Source organism: Lepidochelys olivacea (assembly GCF_965140295.1).
Source record: "Lepidochelys olivacea isolate rLepOli2 genome assembly, chromosome: 13".
In the NCBI taxonomy this organism is placed as follows: domain Eukaryota; kingdom Metazoa; phylum Chordata; order Testudines; family Cheloniidae; genus Lepidochelys; species Lepidochelys olivacea.
The window spans coordinates 1,512,151-1,533,297 of record NC_140423.1 but is presented as its reverse complement, the minus strand read 5'-3'; the positions used below and the strand labels follow the sequence as shown (position 1 = coordinate 1,533,297).

General features: G+C 54.7%; 1 protein-coding gene across 1 annotated transcript in view; it reads right to left on the bottom strand.

Annotated features, from left to right (window-relative positions):
* The window catches only part of VSTM2L (V-set and transmembrane domain containing 2 like), a 44,776-nt gene extending 36,150 nt beyond the window's left edge, over nucleotides 1-8,626 (bottom strand). Inside the window, exon 1 of the mRNA XM_084645784.1 lies at nucleotides 8,300-8,626. Coding sequence (XP_084501910.1) covers nucleotides 8,300-8,390 — 91 coding nt within the window. The 5' untranslated portion in view covers nucleotides 8,391-8,626. The remainder of the gene's footprint in view (nucleotides 1-8,299) is intronic.
* Nucleotides 8,627-21,147: the final 12,521 nt, after the last annotated feature.

The window sequence follows — 21,147 nt, the reverse complement described above, 5'->3', positions numbered from 1 at the left end:
CAGACCCAGGAAGGTGGGAGCTGTGTGAGCTGTGTGTCCTGAAGACAGGCTGCTCACAGAAAGGCGACTGCCCCAGAGTCCTGACTGGCTTCATGGGGAGCAGTTCCAGAGCATCGCCCAGGGACTCCGTGACACTGGCCCATCAATATCCCAGTGACCCCTGGGGCCTGCGTTCCAGAGTGGCCATGTTCTGCCTTCTGCTGCACCTGGCAGCCTACTGCTGGGGTGGCAGAGGGGTAAATGGGGGCAGAGTTGGGGCCAGGTGTTTAGGGCCAAGTTCCACAGCAATGCTTTGCGTGAGCCAGCACATGCAGCCGGACATGGTCAGGAGGGAGCCTGAACGGAGGCAGCTCACGCAGCTGAGGGCTGAGCAAGCGCATCGGGTAAAACCGCCCACCCTGTCTAGAGAGTCGGGAGCCTACGTCCCGGTTTGGGCACTCGGGGGCCTGGGTCTCCCAGAATTCAGTGGGGTTTAGGCTGCTCCACCACTTCAGCTCTTTGGAAAATGTTTGCCTGGGGTCTACTTGGGGAAGGCGCCCGATTTAATTAACACCTTCCCATTAGTCCTGGGAACCTCTCCAGCCCAGCCGTGCCAGCTGGGCCCCGCCACTTCCCGGCCGAGGCGAGACGCCATCACCTCGCAGTTCAGCCTCTTTGCCCCTCTGGGCCATGCCCGGGCCTGGGAAGAAGCTCACATCCCTCACATGCAGGAGAAGCGCCAGAGCTTCCCTCCAGGGGCCCCTCTGCAGAGAGGGGTCAGGGGCTTTGGCTCTGGCTTCTGCAGCAGTGTGTTCACGCGTGCGTGCGCACGTTTACACGTTACTTGCACAAACACCTAGTACCATCACATCAGCAGCCTGCGGGAACTGCCAGGCCTGGGCCTGTCTAATAAAAACTAACCAAGCCGCTAACTACTCTGACTTCACCCATCGGTTCCAAGTTCTGGCTGGTCACATTTCTCCACTCCCCCACCCCAGTGCAGATCACTTCCAACCTGCGCCACTCAGCCCCCCAGGCCCGCGAGAGGGGGCCTTTGCCGCTCTCAGCCAGCAGTGCTGTGGGAAGGAGACAGAACGTGAGTTGTGGGGGGAGGCTGTTCAAGGGACGAGGCTGGGGCCTGACTGTGCCATGGAGATCCATGGGTGTTTCATCGGAGAACCTGCGCCTTAGGTCTGCTCTCCCTGGCACGGAGCAGGAGCGCTGGAGTCAAGGCAGGTGCTGGTGAGGAGCCATGAGCTCCCTCCAGGGCCATCCCCAAACTCCCAACAGGGGATTTCTCCCCACATTTCTCAGTCCTTAGACAAGCCCTTACCCAGGGTAGAAAACCCACTGCTCCTCCCCTGGGCCAGCAGCTCTGCCTGGCCCAATCTACCTGCTGTGCTGGAGACACCTGACCCAATCCTGATTCGCCGCATACTCCACAGCGCGAGAGGCAGCCCTGCATCACAGCAGCTGTGTCGCGACGTGCCACGCTTCTCACCAGAGACCTGGAAGCCAGCACATGGCACCCACCCAGCTTGCGAGTTTTGTGCCACCGTGGGGGGGCTGGGCTTTAAACCACGGCAAGCAAACAGCTAGTTCTGCTTCCTTCTCCCACCCACCTCCTGACAGCATGATGGGCTCTTACACAGCGATTCACAGGAGTGCTAAAGGGGCAGTCACCCACCAGCTCTCTACACGCCTCGACCTGTACCACTTGTATTTTAAATGAACCCGCCCCCAAGTCCCCCTCAAGCAACCCCTATGCCCCCAAACACACAGACAGCGACTTGCCTAGGGATAGGCAGGAGCGTACTCGGTGTATTAGAGATATTCATGTATCACGCGCATGCACGTCCCTGCCCCTCTCCCCGAGCCTGCGGGCGAGGGCTGGGACAAAGGGTTCTCAGCGGGAGCTTGGGGTGGCAGCATCACCGACCAGGGTCACAGCCGAGAGCTCTGCACGAGTGCCCGTAAAGCCATTCCCTCCCCACCCCCGGGGGTCACCCTTCATTGCAGAAAGGCTCTTACACAAACGTCTCCCACTGGGATTATTTTACAGCCCTCCACCTGGAAAGCCAGGCGCCTCCCTTGTCCGGAGGCCAGCTCTCTAGTGCTCTTCCGGGACTGAAGGAGAAGGAAGCCAGACAGAGCTCCCATTACCCATGATGCACCACAATCCCAGCCCCCAGCCCTATGCTCCCGATAACGCATGGGTTTATCAATCTAAAGCTGGGACAATCCCATGCCCAGTGGCCCAGGCCTGTATCTTCCCCCATAACCTGGGTAATTCTGGGGGAGAATTGCCACGTTTGGAGGGAGGAGGAAATATCTGTCTGGCAGTCTGATTTATTTATTTTTTTAAATTAGTGATTTGCAGCTGCTCCTGGGCTGGAGCCATTAGCCGGCAGTTCGGGGGGGCATCAGCAAGCAGGGGCCAGGTGCTATTTATTACACGGCTCAGGTTCAGGCACCCCCCCACCCCATGCACACTCAATATTCTTCAAAGTGCCCCTGGAGCTACTGGGCACATACCGAACTCTGACGGAGGGAATCCAATGGGTTTCTCACCGCCACTCCCCTGCTCCCGTCTGAGCACAGCGAGCCTGATCCTGACGGGCTGTGCTCACCTGCAGCCCCAGTGTGCTTGGGGCAGGGGAGGCCACTCATCGCTCACAGGAGCTGGTCTCAGAGCCCCTGCTCCTACTCCCATTACTGCCGATGGCAAAACTCCCTTGACTTCCTCAGGAGCGGGACTGATCCCACAGCCAGCGCTCCCAGCGCTGTGTTTGTGAACCCGGGGGGCTGCCAAAGGAGTAAATACAGCACACACTGAGCCACATACCACGGGCCTTTTCTGCCCTACAGCTCTGCCATGGTACCCGGTCCTTGGACTCCCTGATCTCTGGCTAGAGATGGCTCTGCGTCCGAGGGGCAGACACCTCACGGGCTGGGTGTACGTCTGCCGTGCATCGCTCACATGAAACACGGGGAAGGAATGAGCAAAGGGAAGAGCCAGGGTGCTTGGGCAGGCGTGTGCAGAGGGGGGTACAGCACATTTAAAGCAATGCATCCCTATTTCTGCTGTGAATTTCAGTTAACCCTCTAGCCTCTGCAGACGCTGCTCACTCCTGCTTCACGCCTCTCTCCCTGGACCAAGGGATGGAAGTGGGGTCGGGGCTGCGTGCAGGTCTGATGCCAGAATGCACCCAGGGTGTCTGAGCTACGGACATTTCTCCACGTACACTCAGCATGCCGTGCCACTGCTGTCTCCTAAACGGCCTGGGCGAGGTTCTCTGGCCTGCCTTGTGCAGGTCAGACTAGATCATCACAGTGCTGCTGTCTGGCCCGAGAATCTCTGAATGAATCTGTTTCTAATGAGCCTGCTCCCGGGGAACGCTGACGCTGGGTCATCAAGAATGCATCACAGCACCAAAGCCGGATGCACAAACACAGCACTATGCCTTCCTATGCCACAGGCTGAGCAGAGGGGGCACCCAAAGCTGTGAGTGGGGCAAAGGGGATTCAGCTCCGAAAGTGACCAGATACTGACTCTTAAACAGAAGGTGTCTTTCTCCTTTGTCCCTGTGCAGAAGTCCTTGTTCAGTGACCTGTAAGTCACTCGCTTCATTAATACCATGATGTGCAAGGCTACACAAACACACACACGCGAACAGTTCCAGCTACAGACTCTGCAAATCTTGAAATTAGCCCTAGGCCCCCAGAGGAAAACATAAAATCTCAGCTGTGGAGCACACCTGTCACCCAGAAAGATCCCCAAATGCCTTACTAACACAGGGCCCAACCCTGCTTCCACCACCGTCAATGGCAAAACTCCCACTGACTACAGCAAGGGGAGGATCTTGTGATATGTACTATACAAAACAAAAACCAAAAAAGTGCAACTAACATGGGGATTTTGACCAGAGCCAGAGCACCTTGCCAGAGAGTTGGAATTAAGCCTGAACCGGTGTGTATTTCTAACAGTTCACTGCTCCTGGCTGGGTTGATACCCACACAGAGGAAAAGTCCTCTTGCCCCCAAGGGAGTCTTCCCAGCCCAGCTTCACCGTTGCAAGGGAAGGAATGCATGGCCGAAACCATCCCTGTCCCCCCTGTTTCTGGCCCTCCTGAGAGGTGATGCTTCAAGGGAAGAGACACCCAGCAGCCTGAACGTGAATTAGTTTGGGGGTCACGCTCCCGTCTCTCCCACCAGTCGCTTCCAGAAGAGGCAGAGGAGAAGCAGTTAGAGTAGAAAACGGGGCACCAGGACTCCTGGGACTGTTCCAAAAACTCTGCCAGTGACTCTCGAGGGGCCCCTGGCAAGACTCCTCCAGCCAAAGCACCAGAAGCTGTCTCTGATTTGGAAGCTCAGCTGCAGGCACCGTGGCCTGGTTTTTGTGGAGCTTGGGCACCCGCAGAGCCACATTATTCCCAGTGCAGCGGTGGGGGAAGAAAGCCAGGGCCACGTCATCTCACGCTGGGCACCCAAAATAAACAAGGCCCCAGATATCAACAGCCCCTTCCGAGCGCTGCTCTTAGCACCTCTGGTTCCACCCGCGCCTGCTGCGTCCTGTCCCCGGGAGCCGGGCGCTCCACCAAGTCTGGTGACGAGAAGGAAATAACCCAACGTCCGTCCGTGCAGCTGGCCGGGGGCGTGTGCCTGTCCAGGGCGGATCAGGACTAAGTCAGCATGAAAGGAAGGACCAGAAACCACTGGCCTGGTCTGTTCTGCCCTGGTGAGTCCAAAGACCAAGGACCATTATCACAGCCTCCGCCTCAGCACGCTGCAGAGCACAGAGCTCCACCCAAGGGCTGCTTGCGATGGGAGAGGGAGATAGGAACACGAACTTGGCTTAAGGCCAAATTCAAGGCAGACGAGGTGGCATGGTCTGGGTTTGGAAAGGGGCACGCTCTCCAAGCGCAGGGAGAGGCTGCACCGTTCAGCAGAAAAGGTTCTTCCACCCCTGGGGATGTGAACAGAGAGAACCCGGACTAGGCCAGAGTGAGAGAGCCGCCCGTCCCAGTCACCACCCAAGTCACACCACCCTGAAAGAGCAGCATGACCGAGACAACACAGACGGAAGCAGGGAATTTCCAGGTCCTGGTTAAATCAAGGTCCCAGCCCTGTCTGCCTCATGATTCCCAGATTCTTGAGAAAGGCACCCATTCCTCTAGTTGATTTGCTGCCTGGTTCGTGGAGAATTTTTAAATGACAATTAGCTGTCATTATCCTAATGTGATAATTCCCACTGTCTTGCCCATTATATGTCGGCCTTCTTCCAGGGAAAGGCAAGCACAGACATTTGATGGGGAAGGGGTGTCAGAAGTAATTGTCTTGAACGACTGTACAAGCAGCAGCAGGAAAAACACATCGGATGGAGTATTCCCACCAGGAAGCTTGAAAAAAATCCAGAAGAATGCAGAGTGTTTCTGAAAGTAATTGCTAGAATAATCATTGGTGTGTGTGACAAAGGAGAGGGGCAGCACCGTGGGGAATCAGGGCACAGCTCCCTTAATCCTTCAGCCATTAAACTAACTGGCTTATTGATGTAAGACACTAACATTTGCAGCTGATGCAAAGAAGAACGCTGGATTCTCATGCTCTGGAATGCACGCTGTTTACCAACTGGCTCTTTTCCTTCCCGGCTCCGTGCACACAGACAGACTGGGAAGAACGCACGTTTGAAAGCCGATGGCACCAGCCCTGCGTGCAAACAGTCTGCAATGGGGGGCATGAATAATTGAAGGAACTAGCTGAGGAAGAGCGAGGCCGTGCTGTTTGTGGAGGAGTGACAGGGACGTACAATGCAGTAGCAGCTCCCTGCTGGGGGTGCCAGGGCGGGCTTCCGCACAAAGATAGCTCAAAGCAAACCCTTTGTGATGAGGGCATGGGGAGGGAGTTTGAATGAGATTTGATCAGAACAGCCTCTTTCAGCCAGGTGGGCTGGGATCACATTGCTCAGGCTCGCAACCAAGAGGAGGATGGGGGGACTAAATATACCCACATACCCCAGTAAAGGAAGAGCCCAGAGGATGGGGGGACTAAATATACCCACATACCCCAGTAAAGGAAGACGTATTGTGTGCATTACCATTGCTCCTGGGAGCCCTAGTCACGGACCATCCATAACAAACCTCTCAGAAGCCTGGTGAGTGCATGGCGTATTTGCATCCCGACGCCCAGCTAATGCCTTTGGGGACAGGTTTAAAATACTGCATCCCCTAGAGCGCATGTTCTGGTTCAAACGCTCAGCGGCGGGCTGCTGCTCCCTCCTCCAAAAGCCTCTTGTGCTTCCACTTAGGTCAGAGGTGGATGCACTTCTCGGAAGCCATGCCTCCCATTCCAGAGGCTACACGGCCCCGGCTTGCACCCACCGAAGTCAACAGGCACATGGAGGATTGGGCCCGGAATTAGGACATTTTGTGGAGTAACCAGTTTGACGTGCCCCCTGAATTGCTTAAGGCCTGGTTCCGGCCCTGCCCTGCAGAATCACTTGTTCACTTCAGGGAGGCTTCCAGGGCTCTTTTCTCCCCTCCCTCCCCATCCTCTCCCGCTGCGTGGGGAAAGCTGTACCAGTGACTAATGAAATGATCAATCTCCAATCTGCTAAACAGCAATTTATCCAGGTTTGCAGCACACACCGGTTTTATCAAATTGGTATTCACCTGCTGAACACAAATGGCTTATTATACATGACCCACTTATTCACTGCATTTCAGGATCCTTAATAAAGGTTTCTGTTGTGATTAAGTGAGTTGCTGCGGAACTGCCCGTGGTACAAACCCTGTAACAAGGCTCCTAAATGCACTCAGCCACTCAGATCTTTTTCTTTACAGCAACCATTTCAGTACTTAGTTGTTTATTGCTGAATTTCAGCGGAGGTAATGGAGGCAGATCTCTGTCTCTAGCACCCCCTTCTCACAGCACCCAGGGAAGATCAGCAATTCCAGGAAATGCTCCTGGTCTTCCAGGCACTAGCAGGAATGACAGGTTACTCCTGAAGTATGACAACACATTGCTGTTCATCCCTATTCTAGACCGCAGGGCATGGTAACAATACACTCTGCACAGCAAGACAGTCATGGTACACGGCTCTTACATAGACTGGAGGTGCCTCAGGGCAGGGACCAGCTTTCACTCCACGTTGCTGAGCACCCAGGACAATGGGATCCCAGTTCTGACGGAGGCTCCAGGCACTGCCGGAAGACCAATAACTAAGAGAGGCTAACAGAGGAGGCTACCACCACCTGACATGGCTGGATTTGTGAGCTCCTGGTTCTCCCCAGTGAAGGGTGAGGAAGGTAACCTACATCCAGCTCCCTGGCTCCAAAGGGGACAGGAGAAACCAGAAGCTAGTGTCTCCTTTCCTCCTTGTCCGGTGAGGGATGGGCTCCTGGTGGGAGCTGCCTGGGAAGTTCTCATGGAAACCAGACAATGAATGTGTGAAGCTGTTCACAGACAGGGCTCTCCCCCGCTCCAGCCAGCCCCAGCTCCTGGAACCAGGCCAGGGGAGGTAGGGTTTCCGGGCCGCTGTGCTGGGCAATCAAGATGAAGCAACCCAGGGGGCTTTACAGAGGAGCGAGGACGGGGCACTGCAGTGGCTCCAGACCATTTGCCGGTGTCCGTGTGGACACACAGGGTGCCAGGTGGCCAAAGCTACATTTATAAGACTATACAATCGGAAATGGCCTCTTTGCCCCCCGCCCCACCCTGACCCCGAGGCAGAGCTGCCAAGGGGCAGCAGGCTGAGCCCCGGAGAAGGGTCACGAACTTTTCCCCACTAATCTGCTGGCAGACCAGGGTCTCCCGCGAGCTCCTGCGCCGGCAGACCCAGGTCCCCGGGTTTCTCCGGGCGCCCCCGGCTGCTCCCGACCCACAGCGGGGCCTGGGGCGAGGGGCGCGCCCACAAACTTACCGCCCGGGAGCTCAGCCTCCCTCCGCGGGCAGCAAACCCGCTCCGGGACCCCGCCGGGGCTCGGCTCTGGCCGACTGGGCTGCGCCGGGTCCCTGCCCCGCCGGCTCCGCGCTCAGCCCGGGACAGGCTCATTCGCAGCGCGGAGCCCAGCGCCCCGGACCGGCTGCGGGGGCCCTGCCCGGGGCTCAGGGCGCAGCGGCACCTCCGGCCGCCCCCGGCTGCGCAGCGCCCCCCTGCCCGCGCCCCGCGAGCCCCGGCGAGCCCCGCCGGCCGGTCTCTGCGCCCCCCGCCCCGGGAGGAGAAGTTTCCAAAGCCCCGCGCTGCCCCCCGGAGGCTGCCCCCGCCCTGTCCGGTCCCTGCCCCTGTCCGGTCCCTGCCCGGTCCCCGCCATGCCCGGCTCACCGTTGGCCGCGGGGGCCCGCGCCGGGGCGCCCAGCTGGAGGTAGAGCCCCAGGTAGTGGAAAATCCCCAGGGTCACGCCCAGGGCCCCCATGGTGCTCGGGGCTCCGCCCGCCCGCCCGGTCACATCGGGCTCGGGCCCCTCCGCAGAGCCGTGGCCAGGGCGCGGTGCCGGGCTGCTCCCGCGCCGCTGCCGGAGACTGCGGGACTCTTCTCTGCCGCGGAAGGCTCCGCGCTCGGTGGCGGTGCCGCGGCTCGCCCAGAGCCTCCCCCCGCCGGCGGAGGGATCCGAGCGCTTGATTTAGCATCAAAGTTTTTTCCCAGGGTGTCAGCTGCCCGGCCGAGCCGAGCCGAGCCGAGCCGGGCCGGGTCCCAGCGGGGGGGCTGCAAGGCACGGGGCGTGGGGCGTGGCCCAGCCCCGCTGGCCTGGGGAGTCCAGATTTACTCCCCCCCCCGGGCAGGGGCTGCAGCGCCCCCCCCGTCCCGGCAGCTGGCCCGGGGGGGTCGGGGTGCGGAGCCCCCGCGCTGCGCCATGCACCGGCCGGGAGGGACCCCCGCGCCCGGCCCGGGTGTGGGTCCGGGGCTGCCCCAGCCATGGGGCCCCTTGCGCGTCTCCAGCCCCCGGCGGCGCCCGGAGCGGGGGGTCCCCGGGGCGCGCCCCCAGGCCGGGGAGCTTGGCGGGCGGCCCGGGTCCCCGCCGACCTGCCCCGCGCTCAGCACCAGGGACAGCGCCCGGCGCCCCCAGCGGCGCTCTGCGGGGCCAGCCCTGCCCCCGGCTCGCCGCCCTCCGCCCCGGGCTCGGAGCCCGCCGCCGTGCGTGGGAAGGGCCGGGGGCGCAGCTGGGGATGGGGCGCCCCGCGCAGCCCCGGGGCTCGTCCTGGGAATCCCGACTGCGCCACGCACCCCAGGGCCCGACCGGTCACCCCGGGCCCCGGCCGCTGGGCTCCGCCGGTGGCCTGGCGCCGTCCTGGGGACCCGGCTTCTGCGCCCCAGCCCGCGGGCGTTAACGTGCGAGGAGGCCGGGCGCCCGGGCAGCCGCGGAGCCGGCCTCAGAGCGAAACCAGCCCGGCTCCGGGAGCCCCATCTGGCCCGGGACTGGAGGGCAGCGAACCGGCGGTGCAACATCCTGGCCCCAGCCCAGGGACACACACCGGACCGGGGGTCACCCCAGGGCCCCGGATCCCCCCCAGGGCCCCGGCTGCCGCGGCCCAGGAGCGGGCAGCCCACCGCTTCCCAGTTCACTCCCGGGGTGGGGCCTGGCCTCCCCCCTTCATTACCTGCTGTGAATGAGAAAGGGGCGCTGGGCCCGGATGAAATCCTGGGGCTCACCCCGCTCGCCCTCCCCTGCGCAGCATCCCACTGTCCCTAGGGCTTTCCAGGGAAATCACCCCAGAGAGCCCAGTCCCAGCAGGCAGCTGGAGACTCTGCCCCTCCGGCCGGGGCAGGAACAGGGACTGCGACGATCTGGGGGCTCTGGCTTTGTACAACACTCTTCTGGAGTCTGGGCTTCTGGAGTCGCGGTGATGTTCTGAACTCTCTGAATGTGGGTGCGGGTGGCTGCCGGCGCTGGGGGCCTGCTTCTGAGCGGCCTGGGGGTGAAGACCAGCAACAGAAGGGCTGAGCAGGCCCTGCCCTCCCAGAACAAAGGGCAGCTGTAGCAGCTTCCCTAGGGGAGAGGGAAGACTGGACAGAGGTGTTCCTGCAGGCCTGTAAAAACGCAGACCTGGAGAAGTGAAAGGAGAGAGATGCCTCCTGAGCGAGGGGGACCCTTTGATTGCGGTGTCTCCCAACTGGAGGAAGCTGTCTGGCTGTCCAGGTCAAAGGGGAGATTCTCGCCCCGGAGCTGGAAGAGTGAGGTCTAGGAGGGGGAGCTAGAAACCGGAGGGGACTCTGACCAAATCCCAGAGAACACTCAAAAGTGTTGAAGAAACCAAGGCAGGGACTGGAAGCATGGATTTATTGTTTTGCCTAGATGAATATAAATCCGAAGGTAGGGGGTGTAGAAAATTGATTGGGGGAAGTAAAGGGACACAGAAAGCTGTGGCCTGCAGAGTTAAGGAATTCTTAAAGTATTTTAGGAACAAAAAGAATCCTAGCAATTATATTGGTGCATTACTAGAATTATCAATAATAATGCAGAAAAGGCAGATGTGTTCAATAAATATTTCTGTTCAGTATTGGGGGTGGGAGAAACAGATGATGTAGTTGTATAACAACACTGTTTCCATTCTACTAGTGTGACGAAGTGGGACTGTTCTTAATGTTTCTTCTGAATAGTGTGGGGGTGCCTCAGTTTCCCCTATGCAGCTCTTAAGTATCTAGGTGGTGGGATAAGGGTGTTTGGTCGTTGCAGAGCCCTAGAGGGCAGGTGTGTGCAGGGATCTGGACACAGAGAATGGCCGACACCCTGTTTCCTGGCAACTGATGGCCTGGGCCCTTCCCCCCTGCAAGGTGAGAGCTAAAGGGTTGGAGAACAAAGGAATCAGGTGATCTCCTGGCCCGGGAAAGGGACAAAGCCCAGAGGAGGAGGGGCTGGAGGGAGTTTCAGTTTGAGGCTGGCTGGGACATGGAGTGAAGGGCAGACGTGGTTGTCTGGCTCACTGCCCCCAAAAATGAACCCAGCTGAGGGGTCCTGTTCTCTGCACCTACAAGCTCTGTTTTAGACCGTGTTCCTGTCTAATAAACCTCTGTTTTACTGGCTGGCTGAGAGTCCCGTCTGACTGCGGAGTTGGGGGGCAGGACCCTCTGGCTTCCCCAGGAGCCCCGCCTGAGCGGACTCACTGTGGGAAGCGCACGGAGGGGCAGAGGAGGCTGAATGCTCCGAGGTCAGACCCAGGAAGGTAGGAGCTGTGTGAGCTGTGTGCCCTCCAGACAGGCTGCTCACAGGAAGGCGACTGCCCCAGAGTCCTGACTGGCTTCATGGGGAGCAGTTCCAGAGCATCGCCCTGGGACTCCGTGACAACTAACACCTCAGGGGGATCTTAAAGAGCAGATTTAAAATTTTTATTAACGCTAATGTTTAAAATCAAATTTACACGCATTAAGAAGGAAAGTACTGTACATCAGGAGTCAAAATCAGCAGGTCTGGCTAACTTGCACTCAGGGGGTTAGAATATTTTAATGAAAGAATGAGAAGGACTTGTGGCACCTTAGAGACTAACAAATTTATTAGAGCATCAGCTTTCGTGGGCTAAAACCCACTTCATCCGATACATGGAGTGGAAAATACAGTAGGAAGATAGATATAAATATATATATACAGAGAACATGAAAAAATGGGGGTTGCTATAACAACTCTTAATGAGACCAATCGATTAAGGTGGGCTACTATCAGCAGGAGAGAAAAAAACTTTTGTAGTGATAATCAGGATGGCCTATTTCAAACAGTTGACAAGAAGGTGTGAGTAACAGTAGGGGGAAAATTAGCATGGGGACATAGTTTTTAGTTAGTGTAATGACTCATTTTTAATGTATTTTCATGTTGCAAGCAACGGGATTTGTGCTGCTCTCCTATGGACCAATTTGAATCACACAAACCTCCTTAGGAGGGGAAGTTCCCTGCATGTCCAGGTTAAATTTGTCTTTGCCCAGAATAATACACAATCCTAATGAGAACTCTTTGGACCATCCCAAGAAGAGCATCAGGCCTGCCTAGTTCTATGCACTGCTTTGCACCACGGTACCCAAGGCCCTCTCAGCATCACAGGCCTCAGGAAGCCATTCCAACCAGAAGCCCCAGCCCCCCAAACCTGCGGGCCTCAAGTCCCTATTTAGACTCCTAAATTAGGGTCCTGCTCCGTGGAGTCAGTGGGAAATGGTCAATTCTCAGCACTTTCAAACGTTTGGTCACTTCCTTAAGGTGCCTACCGATGGACTTAGGAGCCTAATTTTAGGCACTTAGGGGTGAGAGGCTTGGCCAGAGGTTTTAGTTCCCTCTCTCAGCAGGGGTCTGCAGGCACCCCATCTCCACTCTCTCCCTTGTCCTTTAACAGCTGCTGGGGGGTTGGAGCCAAATCCTGCCCTGGTTGCTGCAGCAAGGAGAAGCAGAGAAGCAGCTCCGGTCACTCTCTCCCCGAGATCCTGCTGCCAGGACCCTGTGGATTCAGGGAGCGCTTTGCTGCTGCTCAAAATGGTGCAGCGTGTGCATCGCTACCCAGCGGTGCCGGAACAGGAGGGCCAGGGGGCAATGGCCCCTCCCACTTTTTACCGGCCATATGGGCGAGCGAATGGGGGGAGGGGTCGTGGGGGGAAGAGGTGGTGCAGGACCGTGGCTTCAGGGGAAGGGGCAGTCCAAGGGCAGGGCCTCACCGAGAAGGAGTGCTGCAGGGGCAGGGCCTTGGGGGCCATGGTGGCACAGGGATAGGGCCACAGTTCAGGCACCAGTGGGCCCCAAAGTTAGGGAACCTTCCGTTGGCCCTGGCTCTATCTGCAAACTCCGCATTTGCTGTTGATGGTAATATAGACACTAGTGCGTGGGGTCTCAACCTGTTTTCCCATTTGCAAACCCCTTCGGAAATGTCAAGTGGAGGTGCGCCCCCCTCTGGAAATCTACTGTCGGTATATAGAGTTGAAGTCTGTTCAGTCAGTCTGTGGACTAAGTCTATCGTGGACCCCTTAGACATAGTCTGTGGCCCCCTGGCAGTCCACGGAGCACAGGTTGAGAACCACTGCTCTAATGCAGCAGGAGAACGAGATCTCCGGTCTCGAGCCCAAGGGTGAAAGAAAGTTGAGTGACTTACCAGGACGCTGGGGCCAGCTCTGGCCCCTGGAAGGAGTGGGGTTGAGGGGGTCAGAGCCAGCCCCAGACCACCCTGTAAGGCAAGTGCCCCCCCCCACCGGGGTGACAGCAGCAGCCCAGGACTCCGGGAGCTATTTAAAGGGCTGGGGCAGTAGAAGCAGGGGAGCTCTGGGCTCTTTAAATAGCCACCGTAGCCCTGCAGCCGCTACCCCAGGGCTCCAGCAGCGGGGCTCTGGAGGCAATTTAATTGCCCCCAGGGAAGCCGGGCTGCCCCAGTACGGTGCACTGGCTCTTGCCGGTACGCGTACCGGGGCATACCAGCTACTTTCACCTCTGCTTGAGCCCCTAACAGGTGGGCCAGGGCCCTGCTACCTAGTCCCACTTTCTAACGTACTGTAGCAAGATCTGACTCTGCTGGGGACAAGACTCCTTATGGTCCCCCCCACACACACACCCCAGCATGCTCAAGAGCGAAGCACAGGCCAGGACCAAGTCCTTTCTGCATGCTCAGCCACACCCACCAGAGCTAAGGTTACCAAAATTTCCATCAAAACCCCGTGTGCACATGCTACTAACCTACTCCCTCCCCTGGGTCTAACGGTTTCCATGGTGGGGCTGTGCCTGAAGGAGAAATCGTTCTGGGAAGGTTGAGATAAATCCCATCCTCTGTTTTCCAGTGGCAGGGGAGGGAGAGGAAACTCTTCCAATTATACTACTGTCACGGGATCTCCGGGCGATGCTCTGGAACTGCTCCCCACAAAGCCAGTCAGGACTCTGGTGGGGTCTCCTCTCTGTGAGCAGCTTGTCTGCAGGACACACAGCTCACACAGCTTCCACCTTCCTGGGTCTGACCTCGGAGCATTCAGCCTCCTCTGCACCTCCGTGCACTTCCCACAGCCAGTCCACCCAAGTGGGGTCCTGGGGAAGCCAGAGGGTCCTGCCCCCCAACTCCGCAGTCAGACGTGACTCTCAGCCAGCCAGTAAAACAGAGGTTTATTAGACGACAGGAACATGGTCTAACACAGAGCTTGTAGGTGCAGAGAACAGGACCCCTCAGCTGGGTCCATTTTGGGGGGCAGTGAGCCAGACAACCACGTCTGCACTTCACTTCACGTCCCAGCCAGCCCCCAACTGATTCTCTCCTGCCCCCCTCCTCTGGGCTTTGTCCCTTTCCGGAGCCAGGAGGTCACCAGATTCCTATGTTCTCCAATCCTTTAGCTCTCACCTTGCAGGTGGGGAAGGGCCAGGCCACCAGTTGCCAGGAAACAGGGTGTCGGCCATTCTCTTGTGTCCAGAGCCCTGCACACACCTGCCCTCTAGGGCTCTGCAACGATCATACACCCTTATCCCACCACCTAGATACTTAAGAACTACATAGGGGAAACTGAGGCACCCCCACACTATTCAGAGGAAACATTGAGAACAGTCCTGCTTCGTCACACGTGGCTCAGTCTATTACAGTGAATGCAGTAACACATAGAAACGGATCCCCTCAGAGAGAGAGGGGCGTGCGATTTTAAACACTGCATTACCGGAGGCTGTTTGCAGGAAGCACCCACAGCTTTTTGGAGGAAGGATTTCTCCTGGAAGTTTGAAAGTGTGTCACACATCATGACTCCAGCAAGTTCCTCTTCATAACAAAAAGCTTAATAGGCTCTAATACAAGGCTGGAAGTATTCTCCATCCACTGTGTATTACCAAGCAGCCATAATCTAAGTAAATCCTGTTTTGATGATTTCATTATGGTATTTTACAGGAAGACAGGCCATTGGATGTATGTTCCCATCCCCACAGTGGAAAATATATTATTTATAGTGAAATAAGATAACTAGGCAGCATTAGACTCTCACAAACACTAGGCAATAACTCTCACACCTGTTTGCTTTACCCATGGGGATGCTGCATGATCCCAGCCAGCACTGGGGCTGAGCACAAGCCAACAGCTCTAGCCCGGCCGTTTTGTAACTATTATTGCAATGCATTGTCATGATGCTGGGGACAGCAAGGGTACGATCCTGAAATCCTCACTCAGGCAAGGCTCCTGGCAGTAGCAGTGGGCATGTTGTCTGAATCAGGGCCGCAAGGTCTGGCTCATATACAATCTAACGCCCGGGTGAGTAAGGAGGGACACTTTGCACGGTGGCACTTTCTTGATATAAAAGATGTTCAGGAAATTATTTAACACAATGGGCCTGATTCTGATCTCATTTACACCCACGTACATCTAGGGCGTTTCCCCAGATTCCACCAGTGTAACGGGTCAGAATCAGGCCCACTCAGGGAGCCTGACCTATAACTTCTGTCGACTTGCTCAAAAAAGGTAACGAAACCACAAATAGGAGCCTGCAGGCAAAATATCACCCATCTAAATACCAAGCTTCCTCTCCAAGTCACAGCTACTGTCTTCACGGCTATGATGGTCTCTGTGTACTGCACAGGAGTCCAAATGACATTTCCTCTCCCGATAAACAGGCAGAATCAGATTATGTCAGGTATTGCTGAGAGATGACAGATACCTCCCCCCACTCTTCAAAGAGATTCTTCACATTGGACTTGAAAATACAACAGTATTTCGTCACCCTTCGCTCAGTGGGATTTCTCCTGCAGGAGTGGCAAGAGTATTTTTCACATTACCACCCTGGAAGGCCAGGTCCCTGGAGGTCTGGCTAAAATGAGTGCTGTACTATAGCCCGTGTAACTACTGACAGGGTGGTACCAACATTACAGATCAATAGGTTTAAAAAAAATTCTGCGACGTTTTCCACATGTCAGAATAAATCTCCCATAAGAACAGACCAGATAGCATTGATCTCTACTCAGGTTCATTACTCCCTCTAGGATTTTGGGTGTCGGGGGCAGGAATCAAGTACAATTGATCATCCTGGCCAGCTTGTAGTTTTGTATCTTATGATGCTCAGACAGCTGGTTGCTGTTCAGAAGGTTCTTGCTTTGTAACATCAAAAGTGCAGCAGCATCAAAGGCAAAGCTTAAGGAGTTCCCAGTGGATAGGTTCTTGGAACCTCGCCGCAGCCTGAGCAAGTTTAGGGAGATTTAAAGTTTTAAGCAGATTACGGCAAAACCTTGGGAGTCACTTGTCTCCGAGCTTCAAGGGAGGCCTTGGCTGTAGAAAAGTGAGGGCATCTCCATTGCATCAGTCCCCTTGTGCAGGAATCCCACTAATTTTAAATCATTTCAATAGACTCCCACTTCAGTGGCGCATTTGCTGCACTTGACCAGATCACCGAACACGGGGGTGGAGGGCAGGGTCTAGGGAAAACAGAAGCCTGCCCCGCATGTGCAGAGATTCAGAAGGCAGCGAGAATAAGTCTACAATCATGTGACTAGCTGCAACTAGTGGCACACGGAGGAAGACTTCTCCCCAATCCTGGCAACAATCACTTTACAGCCAGAGACATGAGCATTGGTTGCCTTTAGCCAAGTACAATTGGAACAAGAAACCAGCAGTGTGGAACAAGCATATGGCAGTGCAGCCTCAAGCGATGGGCTGGGGCTCAGGAGACCCACTTCTGGTCCTAGCTCTCCTGCTGGCCTACTGGGTGCCCCTGGAAAAGCCACGTCAACGCTCCATGCCTCAGTTTCCCCATCTGGAAAATCTGGATAATGATGTTTACCTCTTTCGTAAAGCACTTTGAGATCAAAAGATGAGACGTGCTTTACATGAGCTAGATATTATGATTATAATTTAATTAAGGTAATGGACAAAGCCTCCCAATAGGTGAGCGTATTGAATACTGGTAGGAATCCTTGTCCCGAGGTACTGAGAGCCCAGTCCTGCCGGGTGTTCTCTTACCTGGCTGGTCCGTACCTGCTGAGTGACATGCAGGGAGCATACATATTAACGGTCTGTCTTAGGAATCTGGATACCGACGTTATATAATTACATGTAAATGGCCGAAACCTGCTAAGATCTTTTATTGCATAATCAAATGTCTTTAAATCATGCCCTGAAGAAGCAATGAGAGCATAAATTTCCTCTTAAAGCTCTGAACATCTCCAGATGTAGAGCCTGAATTAAGTTCCATTTCCTGATGATTTTCTGTCTCCACAGCATGATGATTAGTGGACAATAAGTCTTCCGTGCAGCAGGGCAAACAGCCTCACAGAAAGAGAAAGGGAAAATGGCAAAACTTCACTTTCCACCCTGATGGGAACTCACCAGTGAATGGGACCAGGCCCCGCCCCGCCCCCTGGTGCACTGACAGAGCCCTGCTTTAGCCAGTGAGGTCACCCAGCCCGGTCACCCAGCTATGAATAAAAAGAGCAAGGAGTCCTTGTGGCACCTTAGAGACTAACAAATGTATTTGGGCACAAGCTTCCGTGGGCTAGAACCCACTTCATCAGATGCATGCAGTGAAAATACAGTAGGAAGATGGTTTTAGCCCACGAAAGCTCATGCTCAAATAAATTTGTTAGTCTCTAAGGTGCCACACGTCCTCCTTTTCTTTTTGCGGATACAGACGAACACAGCTGCTGCTCTGAAACCAGCTGAGTAAGAGCAGGATTTTCTTCCTTAATCCCATGCCTCTCTCAGCCAGACACAGGTGGCAGGCATCCACAATACAAATAGGGTCCCTTTATCTGCCCACTCTGTATTTTGCTTTTCAAACCCGTGGGCACTCTTATGTCTGTTTCTAGTGATAATGGAACACCCACTGCAGCCTACTCTCGGGGCTGGAGCATTTCTTATTTCATTCAGTGACAGATTTCCCGCCCTCTTTCCAATTTTGCAGGTGCAATGGATTCTGCTCACAATGTGCTCATCTGCAAAATGGATGAGCACCAATAATCATTTGCATATGCAAATCAGACAACCGAGCTCCGAGCTGCACAATTTTCGTGTGAAAGTGAAAGCTTTGCATGTGTAGCACTAGTGTGCATCCGCTTCGGAGTACGCGCATAGCTGGGCTTGCAAAAGTGAGTATGCAAAATCGGAAGCTGAATTTGAAACAGTCTAAATATTTGGACAAAAATAGAAAACTTTTATGTTTGGAATCACGTTGCCTGCAACTGAACTCAACTATGACTGCACAAGAAACCGAAATTCTCTTTGGTGCAACACGCAACAGCATCCTTTCACACCAGACAAGGCTGTGCTCATGCTTCCAACGTCTTTCTCCCTATTGCAGTCAGTGTTGCTCAAAATTTCATTGCAGGAGGAAAACTGGAATCGCATCTTAACCGAGTAGCTGATTTATTTGTTATGCCTCTAAGTGCTGACAACAATTTTGTCCCTTAAATTCAGATTTCAAAATAACGTATAAGTTAATGGAGAAAAATCAGAAGCAGAATGAGATGCCATGCGCTGGGCTCAGCAATAAATAGAGACACTTAGCACCTTCCGAATGCTATCCAAGTGCAGGGCCAGAACCTCAGCTGGTGTAAACCAGCACAGATCCATTTTGCATGCGAGTAACTAGGGCTCAGAATGTGACAGTCGTGTGCTATTTGATTATTTGCCAAGGCCTGTGTGCATCGCAGGAAGGCACGTTACCACTATCTGTAAATAAGATATTTTATTACACAAACAGGTTATGACAATGATAACAGTACCATGGAGACGGCTTAGGGCTGATTTTAGTGATATCAGAAAATCAAAGGAGGGCTGTGTCGACAAGTCTGGGTACTTCCAGACAAGTGAGCACAGCCCAAAGCACTCCGTGAAAAGTACAGGCGAGCAGTAGCTGGGTCTGGGAGAACACAGATTTCAATGTCAGACAAGGGCGGGCACAGTCTCAGCATGGGATGATGAGAGTAGGGAATCAATTCAGAGGACCCAACTTCTACTCCCAGCTCTGCCACTGCATACTCATGTGCCCATGAGCAAGTCCCTTACAACCATTCTACTGATTGGGGGAAAGGAGGAACAGTGAGGATCTCTCTCCTACCCACAGCATTACTAGGAGGGTCCGTGTCAGTAAAGCTCATTGATCTCCTTGGAGGAAAGATGCTTTATAAACTCAGACACACAGGGCTGAACGGAGCCTTGGTTCAGGGCTTCCAAAGCGCCAAGTCTCTGATCCAAGCCAGTTGAAGCCAATGGAAGGACGGACTCCCATTGACTGACCAGACTTTGGATAAGGGCCTCAGTGACCAACTGAGTGAACGAGTGAGGCAGTTGGGAGGGGAGGGACGTGCATCACTCTGCCTGGAGAAGCAACCCCCTGGGATCTTGCACTAACCCCAGGGAAGATAACTGGGCACTCACTGAAATCTAGGGGACTTCCCTTAGACAAGTATAAAGAGAAAACAAATGATTTATTGTTCCTACCAGTGCTGCAATGTCTGACCCTGCACTGCCATCTCCCTGCTGCAGGCAAACGGGCGTTGGGGTTCAGTATGGACTCCAGAGGAAAACTGCCCCCGCTAAGTCTCCCCCCCGCCCCACCATCCGGCAGCGTCTAGGCCTGGCCCTACTGTGACGGGATGGGCTCACAGTCCAAGGTGGTATGACAGGAGGAAGAGATGCAGGAGTGCTCCACAACTGATTTACCGACTGTGTATTATAGAGCGAGCAGCAGGGCCATCGTTCGAGTAGCAACTTGTCTTCCAATATTAATCCAATTATCGACCCCCGTAATGGGGAGAAGGTCTCTGACCCAAGCCCATGCAGGAAAAAGTGCAGGGCCAAAGGAGGCTGCTGGTCTCCGTGTAAAGAAATGGACCAAGCTTTTCTGAGTTCTAGGGGAGAGAAAAGTCTCATGTGCCAGCTTATGCGAGGAATGCCCATTATTCCTCAGGAGAGGGGGAGGGCTCCTCTCTAGAGTCATTCCGAGCTTTGAAAGGACCCAAGACCATTGTCCTGAGCCCGCACCACTAGTAGGTGCTTGATAGAGAACTGAACAAAAAGAAATCCATAAATCCTGCGAGAGGAAGGATGGTCTTATAAGTAAGGCCCTCGTCTGGGACTCGGGATACCTGGGTTAAATTCTCTGCTCTGTTACAGTGTCCTTGTGTGACCTTGGACAAGTCACTTTCTCTGAGCTTCATTTCCCATCTGCAGCATGTTGTTAATACTTCCCTACCTCAGAGGGCTGAGGCGAGAGAGAATCGTTAACTCTGCAAAGTGCTCACACACTGGGCTGGTGGAAACCAGCCAGCCAGCCAGAGGTACAGTTTCAGGTTGAAGGCCAGAGCCAGCAGATCCTTAAAGATTATGTCTTTGCTACGTGAACATTCACCAGGAAAAGAGACAGCCAGATTAAAGTCTTCACAGCTGCCCTTTATCTAGCAACTGAAAGTTCCCAGGTAGCTTGACAGAGACTGAGGCGGAAAGGGCGGAGCACACACGGTCTTACCACTTGTGGCAACGCACCCCACTCTGGCCCTAAAGGTTTCTCTACGTCTCACAGATCTGACTGGAGCAGCCCACCTGCCATGCAAGATTATCCAAACCCTAGAACACTCCAGACAAAGAGGCCTTGGTAAAAGACCCTGCCTTTCTTTAGGGATGATTCAAGTTCATTTTCTGTCATTTAACTACTTCTTCTCCAAAACCCACGATCAATATCCCGGCAGAGAAAGGGCTGTCATGGGGTATCAGTGTCATTTTTAGGATTGTTTCATGTTTCCAGATCGTGATTTTAATGGCCAGAAATCAAACAGGAAAGACTCTTCCTCCCTCCCCCCAGTGCCTTTTCTGGTTTATTTACTGCTGCTCATGATAAGATTTCCTGCAACCAAGTTCTCTTGGAAAAATCCCTAGTGTAAGTGACTGTTTGCACGTCAGAAGGTTTGGTTCTCAATTCTGACAGTGTCTCTTTGTATTTAGTGTTGCCTTGGTCCCTGTACAAGGATGCCAAAAAACATTCCTCAGTTATGATCTGTACTCATCTCACCCCATTTAGAGATGCTAGCAAGCTGTTCGGGGAAGCCCAGTTGGAGATGCATCCAGACATTTGGTGAACTCGACTATTACTGTTCTGTGCACATCAGGGTCCCCCTCACAGCTTCTGCTGGGTTCCCTCCTGCAAGGAAATCAGAGAGGTTGGGTTGCTTTAATTTGAAGTCTTTCCATGTGCCATTAGCTGGTTTTATTGCTCTGTGAGAGATGCTCTAACCCAGCACTTATCAGACTCCAAGGTTGGTGTGTTCC